General features: G+C 39.4%; 1 protein-coding gene across 1 annotated transcript; it reads left to right on the plus strand.

The window, feature by feature from the left end:
• Positions 1 to 1,436: 1,436 nt before the first annotated feature.
• LOC147847386 (exocyst complex component SEC3A-like) lies at positions 1,437 to 11,739 on the plus strand. Its single transcript, XM_087339259.1, has 9 exons — positions 1,437 to 1,677; positions 9,387 to 9,460; positions 9,552 to 9,632; positions 9,719 to 9,786; positions 9,875 to 9,977; positions 10,132 to 10,277; positions 11,019 to 11,136; positions 11,205 to 11,309; positions 11,425 to 11,739. The coding sequence occupies exons 1-9, from the start codon at positions 1,506 to 1,508 to the stop codon at positions 11,575 to 11,577; spliced, it is 1,020 nt and encodes a 339-aa protein (XP_087195385.1). The 5' UTR covers positions 1,437 to 1,505; the 3' UTR covers positions 11,578 to 11,739.
• Positions 11,740 to 11,866: the final 127 nt, after the last annotated feature.

The following is an 11,866-nucleotide window of genomic DNA, read 5'->3' on the forward strand; positions in this document are numbered from 1 at the left end:
AAGTGGTATCAGAGCTAGGCAACAGAGAAAAATGGATGATTCGTTGGGAGGCATGTTCAAGCTCACCGACTCCAACTATTCGGTGTGGAAGTCGAAGATGAGGGACATGCTCGTGGTTAAAGACCTTTGATTGCCGGTTCAGTTCGGGGACAAGAGACCGGACAAAATCGACGCCGCGATGTGGGAGGTGATGCACATGAAGACAACGGCATACATACGGTGCTTCATCGACATGAGTCTATACAACAACTTCAATGAAGAGAGCAAGGCTCATGAGCTTTGGGAGAAGATCGACATTATGTTTCAGAACAAAAATGATGTTAATCAGGTTTTGGTATTCCGGAAGCTAGTAAGACTCCGGTACCAAGATGGCTCCAGCATGGTGGAGCACATGAATGCCTTCCAGGGGCTGATACACCCAACAACATCATTAGAAGTACCTCTCGCTGATGAGGTACTAGCGCTACTCCTTCTCGGTTCCCTCCCAGATAGCTGGGAGACGTTGGTTGTCACTTTGGGCAATGCCGGGCCGGAAGGGAAACGGTTATCCCTAGCAAGAGTGAAGTCGAGCTTGCTAGATGAGGAGGTGCGTCGGAAAGATAAGGATACGAGCTCCGACTCCAAAGCGCTCCTTACCGAATCGGAACGCGGAAGACAAAGGAACCGTAGTCCCCAGAACCGGAAAAAGTCAGGGACACGGCCAAAGTCAAGGGGGAGGCCTACTTGCTTCTATTGCGGCAAGCCGGGACACTTCCAGAAGAACTATCGACACTTCTGAAAAGACAAGGAAACCGACGGTACCGATTCGAAGCAGACACCGAACCGGAACAGTAAAGACCGGAGGGGAATAGACCGGAAGGGAACGACGGCAATCGCGACAAGTGAAGAAGAGTTGATGCTCATCACCGAGGAGAGTGAGATAAACCTTGTCGGCGACGAGATGACCTGGGTGGTCGACTCCGGAGCGTCGTTCCACCTTACCCTGGACCAGAAATGCTTCTCATCCTTTGAGTTGCATTCAAGTCAGGCATCTGCCTTTGAGTTGGTCGAGCGACTGATTTGAGTCGAGCGACAAAGCTTACCAGAGTCAGGCGACTGCTGGCAGTCTTTTTATTAGCGCATTTTATTTATCCAGATTAGACGGTGCAGATCGCACGTGGTCTCGACTGAGCGATCTACACCGTCGTATTCTCGAATATTGGGAATATTGCGCATGAAGAATATCACGAATATCACGCATGTGTCAATCTATGGTTTTATTCATGTTGATTGACAAATCTTTGTCCATACAAAATAGTTTTTAAGGCATTTAGAGAGAGAGAGAGAGAGACATAGAGAGTTAGAGAGAGAGAAAAAGAGAGAGAGAGAGAGAGAGAGAGATAGAGAGAGAGAGAGAGAGTGAGAGAGAGAGAGAGTTGAGCGATGGCGGAGGATAGAGAGAGTTAGAGAGTTAGAGAGAGAGAGACAGAGATTTAGAGAGAGAGAGAGACAGAGAGAGTTGAGCGATGGCGGAGGATGCAGAGCTTCTCCGCCTGGCGGAGGCGACCTTCAGAGACACAGACAACAGAGTCCTCATGGCTTTCCGAGTCTCCAAGAGCAGTCGTTTCAGCGTCGTTCCTGCTCGCAAAAGCAGCAGCAGTAGCCTCTCCTCCAAACAGAGAGTGTTTGCCCTCACAAGTAAGTGCATCTTCCGTTTATCTCTCTCTCTCTCTCTCTCTCAATGTATATGTCATATTGTAGTATACCTAGCCAGCTGGGTTTTCTAGATCTATAACTCCAAATAAATTTTTCTATTGAGTATCTCTGTCAATTTTTATCAATTTCTGTTTTTTCTGCATCAAAACAGTACGCTCTGTCTATGTAAGTATTTCTGTTTTTTTTATCTATTGCCCCAGAGTTGTACATCTACACTTTATTTAAATTTTATTGAAGTTCTATCTGGTAGTTTTATTGTTTTATTTTATTTCTGAACCAAGTAGTCCTTTTGGTATAGCAATTTGGTTTCTCTAGATTGATCTTCCAAGATTTCTCCATATTTTACTTGGGTTTTTCTTCAACTAGTATTAGTTTTCTGGTTTGTGTTATATCAAACACACACAATGCTCCTTCATCATATAATGATATGGGTCTCAATAGATCAATTCAGCTGAATTTGCATGACATCAATTTGGCTACGTTCCCATGATAGGCTGTCATTGTTTCGATATCAATTCAGCTGCATTCCCATCATATCATGGATCTGCTGAAAATGTGTATAAATCATCATGGTCATATTGTAGAACCCAAAAGCTATAGACGCCTAATTTCCATTATAGTGAAAGCAGAAGAACGTGACAGAACATAGTGAATAGAAACACGGCTTCGAATAAAAAGAAAGAAAGTCAGAAGGCTATGTCCAAGAGTGAGAAACCTCAAGGTGTAAAAAGTGGAAAGGGAAGAGACCTAACTGAGAGTAGTTGGCTGTCTGCAAGATCCTCAAGATGGGAGCAGTAGCTCCTAGAAAAGTTGGGATATGCCCCACCTAACTTCCTATAGGGTTCCCCCAATCATAGCTAAGTTCTCAATCCTTCATTTTAACCAACATATACAACATAATGAAGTAAGATGCTGACTGTGAAGTAGGTGTTACGGTAAAAATAGGCAAGCCATAAAAAGCAATAATAATATTACAGTAATGTCCTGGATTGACCTTTGGAGGTATGTCATGAATCGAGGAATTTGTTGGGGCGCTCTATCATTTGGAAATATTGTAGGATCTTAGGAACATAGTTATGTTGTGCGAAGATCTTCGTTTGTGTATTGTTGAGATTACAAGCTCAGTCACACACATTGTGATTGAACTAATTTCTCAATCCTTCAGTTGAACCAACATATTCAACATAACGAAGTAAGCATGCTGACTGTGAAGTAGGTGTTAAGGTGAAAATAGGTAAACCGTAGAAGGCAATTAATGATATTACAGTAATTTTCCAGGAAGTATGTCACTAATCTAGGAGTTTGGGGGCCGATCTTATCATTTGGAAATATTATAGGATCGTAGGAATACAATTTTGTTGTGTGAAGATCGTTGTTTGTGTATTGTTGAGATTACAAGCTCAATCACACACTTTGTGTGTATTAAAGCTCATCATTTGGCTTTCTGAAGGAGAGATGCCTTTTGCATTGAATGAAGTGAAAACTTTAAATGTCCTAATCACCCTCCTATGTATAAAGAAGTAGAAGACAGAATGACAGTTTTCTAAAATATCTAAAGGCAGAAATATAGAAAGTAAAAATAATTATGAGTTTTAACACATAGGAGAAATTAAAGAAAACAGAAGCATTTCTGCAAAACAAAAGCCCACAACTTAAAAAGCGTACAAGATAGGATTGCAGAGACATATATATGTGCTATTCAAGATACATAGAACATGCTTGTAGAAGAAGAGCTTTATATGCTGATGGGACAACTAAGTCATGGCCTCACAAATACCTATTTTAATGCTGAGTGTTAATCTTGCTCCAGGATGCCATTTAGTGTACAAAATATTCTCTTAGAAGTTGTAGTACAGTTCTATAGAACATGCTTGTAGAAGAAGAGCTTTATATGCTGATGGGACAACTAAGTCATGGCCTCACAGATACCTATTTTAATGCTGAGTGTTAATCTTGCTCCAGGATGCCATTCAGTGTACAAAATATTCTCTTAGAAGTTGTAGTACAGTTCTGAAAACACGACTGTACAGCTCTAAAAAATCAGAAAATGTTAAATCATATATAAATGTCTTTCTAGTTTAATAGGAGCAGCCTAAGGGCCTTTAATCCCAAAAAACTCCCACTTAAAGGAGCTAGGTTACTCTACTAGATAACTCCGACTTACTCAAGGTAGTGTTGGTGAAGTGGCTTTGATAAACACTTTGTTTAACAACCTGCTGGATTCTCGGTGGCATCAATCTGTACTTGTTGGATTTGACCATCCTCTATCACCTCTCTAGAAGTGATAGCGAATATTAATATGTTCAGTCCTTGCATGGTGACCAGGGTTCTTTGCTTAACATATGGCACTTTGGTTATCACAATATAGGACGGGAATTTGCTTTGGGAGTCCAATCTTAGTACACAAGAGAGTTACCAAATGGCCTCCTTAGAATGCTCGGCAGCTGAGATATACTCGGCATATGTAGTCGAGAGTGCAACAATTTGTTGCAACTGTGAACACCATGAAATAGCTCCCTCGCGAGAGTATAGATGTTACCTTGAGTAGATTTTCTTGTGTTCACATCTCCAGCCATATCAGAATCACAATAGCCATGAAGATTCAAGTTCCCTTTGCCATAACAAATGCATTGTTCCTTAGTTCCTTTGAGATGTTTAAGGATAGTCTTGTTTCCTCTTTGTGTTTGGGACAATATGCTTATCAAAGAGTTACTTGTGGTTGAAGAGGCACTGAAGATGGCTTTGCATCAATCATCTGAAATCATTCCAATACCTTCTCGTTGTACTTGTCTAGGGACACAGGTAGTAAGTTCTTTGTCTGTCCCGTTTGATTCTTATCCCAAGAATGTGCTTAGCTTTTCCGAGTTCTTTCATGGAAAATGCAGTTTGAGTTTGCATTTTAATTCCTGCAAAGTTGTTTTAGGCTTTCCGGCAATGAGCATGTCTTCAACATACAAAACCAAAAGAATAGGACTGCCATTATTAGTGTCTTTTTTCATATAGAGAAGGTATTGAAATCATTCCAATACCTTCTCGTTGTACTTCTCCGAGGACACATGTAGTAAGTTCTTTGTCTGTCCCGTTTGATTCTTATGCCAAGAATGTGCTTAGCTTTTCCAAGTTCTTTCATGGAAAATGCAGTTTGAGTTTGCATTTTAATTCCTGCAAAGTTGTTTTAGGCTTTCCGACAATGAGCATGTCTTCAACATACAAAACCAAAATAAGAGGACTGCCACTAGTTTCCTTTTTCATATAGAGACAAGGACGTGTCTTACTTCATAGTTCCCATTAGTGAAGGCGTTTGAGAGCATGAAAGAGTCCAATGTCTTATTCCATAGGGGTGGGGATTGTGTTAGCACATGGAGCCTATGTCAAAACTTACAAATTAGATTCTCTCCTCCTAGAATCATGAACCCTTTAGGATGCAACAGATAAAGCTCATCTAGGCTTCCATGAAGGAAAGCAGTCTTTACATCTATTTGATATAAGTCCAAATCCAAAAAGGCTGAAATAGTGAAAAGTGTCCTAAGTGTAGTCATTTTGACTATTGGAACAAAAACCTTCAGAAAATTGCTTCCTTGTAATTGTTTGTACCCTTTGGCTACCAAATGAGCCTTATACTTGGCTTTACCTTCTAGAGTCGTTACCTTGTAGAACAACTTGTTAGGCATAGCCTTTTCGCCTTTGGGTAGATCCACAATATCCCACGTGTTATTCTCATGGAGTGCTTTGATCTCCTTTCGCATAGCAACCTCCCACTTGTTAGAATGCTCACATGTCCTACTCTCCTTAAGAGTGAGACACTCCACTTCATCTGTTAAAAGAATTTGATGAAGAGATGGATCATACCTTTGGGTTGGATGCTTCAAACATGTTGATCTCCTAACCCAATGATCTACATTATTTGGAATTGGTTCCAAACCAAATGGAATATCTTCTTGCTGAGTTGAACAATGATTTTTTCATTTGTAATTAATCTTCACCTTTGAAAGAGAGATGGCGTGATGGTGTGGTTAGATCCAAAACACTATGGGAGTGGGCAGCTGTGTGAGGAGAAAGAAAGAAAGAAAGAAAGAAATATTAACGTCTTTTAAGAGGCCAAAATGGCCTATAAGACCAAACAATAAATCACATCGTAAGTGTTGTCTTGTCTTTGAGAACAAAAAAAAAGAGTACATAAGTAATACTTCGTAAATATAAAAGTATATAAGATAAAAAGAGATGAGGGAATCTGGTTTTCGTCAAATATAAAAAGAGAGAAAGTAGAATTCATTATGAGAGGTTTGGACCAATTATTATTGATAAATAACTTTTAGGTCATTTTGGCATGTTCACACACAACCAATGACCCAAACTTATAAAAATAATGTAAATGCCTATAACCTCTCAAATTGGGGCCTAAGATATAGTAAACGTATGTCTAGAAAGCTCTTGAAGAGAACTTTCACATGGAAGGGTAAAAAATACTAAAAAAGGAGAGCCTTGGGGCCTTTATTCCAAATAACCTCCCACTTAAAGGACCAAGAAGGCTTCGTTAAGCTAAGTAACTCCCACCATCTCTACACATAGTTGATGTTGTGCCTTGGGTAGACACTTTGTGAGAGCATCTGCAAGATTTTGTGAAGTATTGACCTTGATGAAAGGGATTAGGCCATCCTCTAGCACTTCTTTGAGAAGTGGTATCTCACATCATTATGCTTTGTGCGAGCATGAAACATTACATTCTTTGCCAAATATATGGCACTCTAGCTATCACATCCAAGAATAAGCGCCTTTTTAGACATCCCAAAGTCACTGCACAAGCGGGCTAACCAAATGGCTTTTTTGGAGGCCTCTATTGCTAAAATATATTCAGCCCCTGTAGTACATAGTGCAACTACCCTTTGAAGTCTTGAGCACCATAAAATAGCTCCACTTGCTACGGTATATACATTGCCACTTGTGGACATGTGTGTTTCCACATCACCTGCCATGTCTGGATCACAAAATCCTTTTAACTCTAATGGACCATTTCCATAACATAGGCATTTACTTTTGGTCGCTTTCAAATATCTCAAGATAGATTTGATTGCCTCGTAATGAGCTCTATCAGGATTAACCATGAACCTGCTAACAACTTTGACTGCATGAGCAATGTCGGGCCGAGTGGCAACCATAGCATACATAAGTGAACCACTAGCTGATGCATATGGAACATTCTTCATGTAATTGGCTGCATCATCATCTTTAGGATAAACATCCTTGGAAAACCTAACATGTGGCTGTAAATGCACTCCAAGAGGCTTAGCATCAGCCACATTAAATCTGTCCAACACTTTCTCAATGTACTTTTCCCTTTTTATTCGCATACTAAGAATATGCTCAGCGTCCCCAAGGTCTTTCATTGACATTGTAGAGTTCAACTGCTGTCTTAGAGCATTCAGTGTGCTCTTTTTCTTCCCTGCCAGCAGCATATCATCTATATACAGTATGAGAATAATTGGGCTACCATCTTCGTCCTTTTTAGTGTACAAATAGTGGTCTGCAGGGCTTCCTTTGAACCCATGTTTGAGCATAAATGCATCAAACTTCTTAACCATTGCTTGGGGGCCTGAATCAACCCATATAAGCTCCTTTTCACTTGCATATCAAATGTTCTTTTCTAGGAATGGCATATTGTTCTGGTTGTTTCATGTACAGCTCTTTGTCTAAATAACCATGGAACAACTATTACGGAGAACCCGCTTGGCCCAACCAATCGGGGAGTGAAACAGAGCATGAAACCTTTTTTTAGCTTGCGTGAAACCCCGACCCGGTTTACGTACAAAAGTGGGTCGGTTTGCCCTTAATTCCTAGATATACTGAGTCATCTACTCATGTCGCAGTGGCGGATAAAAAATCTAAAAAGTCTGTTTTAACATCCATTTGGAATAATTCCGAATCCAAGGCAGCTGTGAGAGCAAAAAGACACGTAGTGTGGTCATCGTAACCATTGGGGAGAAAACCTCGTGGAAATCAATGCCTTATTTTTGGGATATCCCTTAGCAACCAGCCTTGTGTTGGGGTAAAGGCCGTAAATGACCCCATTATATTGTATACATGTGTGTAGGCCTAATTAGAAAAGCCAAAAGTCACTTATCACTTATTCTTTATTTTTGGGCCAAGTTCAGTGTGAACTTGGCTAATACTAAATGGGTAATATAAAACATAAGTTTAGAACATTTGGATTTCCTTCCAAAAAGGTGAGCTCCTCCAATTGCTGCGCTCTCCATTTTAGTCATCGCACTACCATCTAAAGCGCCCATACCTTGGTGATTCCCGCGGGTTCCTCTACTCTATCGACATCATTTTTGTCCCTTTCAACTGGTATCAGAGCTGATTTAGGGTTTCAAAATTGTTGCATAGGTACTGTACAACAAAGAAAAGGTGTTCTATCGCGATAATCTTTAGTTTCATTGCGAAGAACCTTGCTCTAGAGCTTCGAGGAACTTCTTAGGCATCTCAACAGTCCATAACAAGTTGTTTTTAGGTGATTTTCAGGCTAAAACAAGTGTTTTTTAGCAATATATTAGTGGTTCCAGCAAATTCTCAGGTTTCTGTAGGTTTTCTCACTATCAACGTGTTGAACAAATACATTGAAAGAGAAGTGCTACATTTATCATATCTTCAGGTTTGACTGCAAGAAGTGCCCGTTCACTATCTTTAAGAAAGAGAATTCCTAACATTCTCTCTTTCCATAAATCAAAACCACTACCTTCAAATCTCTTGATCTTGAATAAGCCTTGAGATCAGAGGAGGTAGTGATCATGTTTGCACTCAATGGTTTAAAAACAATTTCACCAAAAAAAGTACTTATGTTGTCCTGTGCCAATCACTTGAGTCAGAAATTCTTGGCAATGAAACCTCACTCTGATACTAGTTGAAAGAGAGATGATGTGATGGCGTGGTTAGATCCAAAACACTAAGGAATTGGGCTGTGTGTGAGGAGAGAGAAAGTAGAAAAACTGTGTAGAAAAATAGAGGGGAAACCCTAGCAGCTAAGAGTCCGCAACGTAGATTGAGATCCAATGAAGCAAATGTTTGGACAAGACTTGCATGTCCATGTGATAATCCCGCTTACTTCCAATATGTCCATGAGTTATCAACTGCCCCTCCCATCCCAAATCAAGCAAATTGTGTTCGGTGCAACGAACATTGCTGATTTGGTTGTAACTTTCTTTAGACCCATCACTCCTCATTACCAGTCAATCAAGGGCTACACAAATGGGCTCCCGACTAGGACATAACGTAGGGGTTCAATAGATTGGGCAATAGTAATATGTCGTGCACGTAGGCCCTGGCCATGGACCGCGATCTCGATAAATAAAGGCCATAATATCCTGCCATTGTAGGTGCCTCCCTTGGTTTGGAGAACACTCCATTCTGGATCAACCTATGCTAGAGATTTTTCAAAGACAAAAATTACAATATATATGACTTGAGAATCTTACATGTACCGATAACAAGATTCTTTAGTTTCGTTTTATCTTATTTACCTTCCTTTTTACTTTGATTTGTTCTCAAAGACGAGACAACGCTTAAGATGTAATCTCTTGTTTGGTCTTATAGCCATTTTGGCCTCTTAAAAGACGTTAAGATGTATTTTCTCTCTTTCTTTAACTCATTTATTCACTTCCACATACACATTCTAAAGTTCCAAGCTTTTGATGCAGCAAAACGATCAGAAACCACTCAGAAGTTCAAGGTAAATCTTCAAGTGTTGAAGATTTCATCTCGTGGGTTTCAGGTATATCATCAACTATGGAAATACTGTCATGAGAATATGAAGATTGGTTAAACAATGAACTTACCATACATGGGCTTTGGAATTGATTTAGCCAGCAAAAGTATATAAACTAAAGCATCTTATCAGGATTGAAGCTGTACCAAGTGATTCTACTGGCTGTACATTCATATTGGTAATTCTCTATACTTTCTCCATCTTGTGGGTTAATACATCCACAAGGATAATTTTATCTTATATGTCAGTTTATTTTATCTCTAGGGATTTGACAACCTGAAAAATCAAAGTGTGTCTCCTCCACAATGGACCATGCGGAGTGTTGATGACAGGTGAAGTCAGTTTCTGTTGTGAGTGGTTTCATCAAAGCTGGTATTTTTCTTAAATTTTGGTTGGATTTCTTTGGTATTCTATCAACAGAAATAGGTTCTTGACTTGCATTTTAAAACTATGCAAAGAAAATCTTGGCCGCTGGCCTAAGATAATTGGCATGGATGTGGTAGAAATGGCTCTTTGGGCGCAGGTTTGAAGTTTTGCATTTTTGTGAGTTCATATTTTGCTTTTAGCATCAATTCCCTCCCTAGACTTCTACGTGGGTCTAGGGAGGGAATTGCTTCTCTTCTACTTACTAGTATCCAATTTAGTGCTATGACTCGTACTGCCTTTTCCATGTACAGGAAAATGCCAAGGCACTTCCACTGGCAGCGTCTCGTGATATTGAAATCGTTATCCCTTCAGATGGCTTAAAGGAGACAACAATAACTATGGAGAGGGATCTAGTTTCAAAGGCAGAAGAAGAAGATATGGAAGCGCTACTCGATACGTATGTGCCTCCATGTCTGATATCTTTATTCTTATCTGTATTTTCAGTGATATTAAAGTACTTGAAAAATGATAACTGACAATATAGGTGAGTTTTCAGATATAGATTTCATGCTCTATAAATTAAAAAATTCTAGTTCTTTGAATAATTTCAAACATGATTCGACTCACATTACATGTTAATAACATGGAATTCAGGTTTCCCTTGTTCATTTAGAGGCTTTATTTTCTGTTTAAGGATAAAATACTTGAATTCACCCATATTTATTATCATGGTTTACTTCATAGGCTATTTTGCCCTCTTCACAGACGTTTAATATAACTTTCTTTCTCATGAGATTATCTCGTACCTTTGGCAGTTTCAGTTCATCTAAGCTCAAATGCTTAACATTTTTTGGCAGTTTTATTAATTTAGTTATATTTGTTTATTGCCCTCACATATGAGACAACATTTTAAAATGTAATGACTTGTTCAATCTCATAGGCCATTTTGGCCTCTCAAAAGACATTAACAGATCTTTCTTTTTTCCTGGGCATTATGAGGGTACAAATAGCTGTGATTAATCCTGATTGCAAGGTTCACAAACAGTTGGGAGCCATATCAAAAGAACAGAACTGGATAGAAATGAATTGTTTTTGCTTTGCGGTTGTTCTAGGCGGATAATGCTTGTAACAGATATTCTATACTGTAGCCACTGGAGCTTACTGTAGCCACTTGAACTTGCCATTTCTAAATTCACAGGTATCTAATGGGCATTGATGAAGCAGAAGCATTTTCTGAGAGGTTGAAGCGAGAGCTTGTTGCATTAGAAGCTGCAAATGTTCATTCTATTTTAGAGAGCCAGCCACTTGTGGACGAGGTATGCTTCTGATCACATGTTTGCATCTTATTTGTTTGTTTACTATTGAGAACACAAGCTATTTGCAGGTGTTGTACCAGCTGAATATGGCTGCCTCCAGCGTTGATGATCTTGATGAATGGCTTCGGATATTCAATGTGAAGCTGAAACATATGCGTGAAGATATTCAATCGGTGTGTAAGAAGAGGACGCTCATTGTCATAGGCTGACTTCAATATATATTATTTGTAGATGTTGAGGATAGCTTTGTGAACATATAAAATTGAAGATTCTAAAGGATTGTCCCAGATTGAAACGAGGAACAATAAATTGGATATGCAAGCTGTTAATAACACTGCACTTGTTGAGGAATTGAACAAACTGTTGGACCGGTTAAGGATACCAAATGAGGCAAGCCATTTTGTAGCTCAATTTATGTCCATTCTCCCACTTAATCAATAAATCGATTCATTTCTATTCAGTATGTGTCGTCATTGACTGTGGGATCATTCGAGGAGGCTCGTATGCCACAAAACGTGGAGGCATGTGAATGGTTGACACAAACATTATGTTCTCTGGAACCACCCCGTTTGGATAACTGCTACATGAACATGCGGGCAGTAAGTACAGTTGTATTTACTTCTTCTAGGGACATTTCATAAAGTTTCTCTCTAATCAATGACTATGCTGAATTCTCTTATGTTTACACTCACCAAGCTCCTAAAGGAAGACTGTTTCTTATTCATTGAAT

This window comes from Azolla caroliniana, unplaced genomic scaffold (genome assembly GCF_043228905.1).
Source record: "Azolla caroliniana isolate FFs.n. ecotype wild unplaced genomic scaffold, voAzoCaro1.0.p SCAF_1089, whole genome shotgun sequence".
Lineage (NCBI taxonomy): Eukaryota > Viridiplantae > Streptophyta > Polypodiopsida > Salviniales > Salviniaceae > Azolla > Azolla caroliniana.

Excerpts from the sequence above, each read along its gene's own strand:
- LOC147847386 (XM_087339259.1), top strand. The coding sequence starts at position 1,506 with ATGGCGGAGGATGCAGAGCTTCTCCGCCTGGCGGAGGCGACCTTCAGA. Across the intron at positions 9,787-9,874 it reads ATGCGGAGTGTTGATGACAG|AAATAGGTTCTTGACTTGCA; the intron begins GTGAAGTCAGTT and ends TTCTATCAACAG. Across the intron at positions 9,978-10,131 it reads AAATGGCTCTTTGGGCGCAG|GAAAATGCCAAGGCACTTCC; the intron begins GTTTGAAGTTTT and ends TTCCATGTACAG.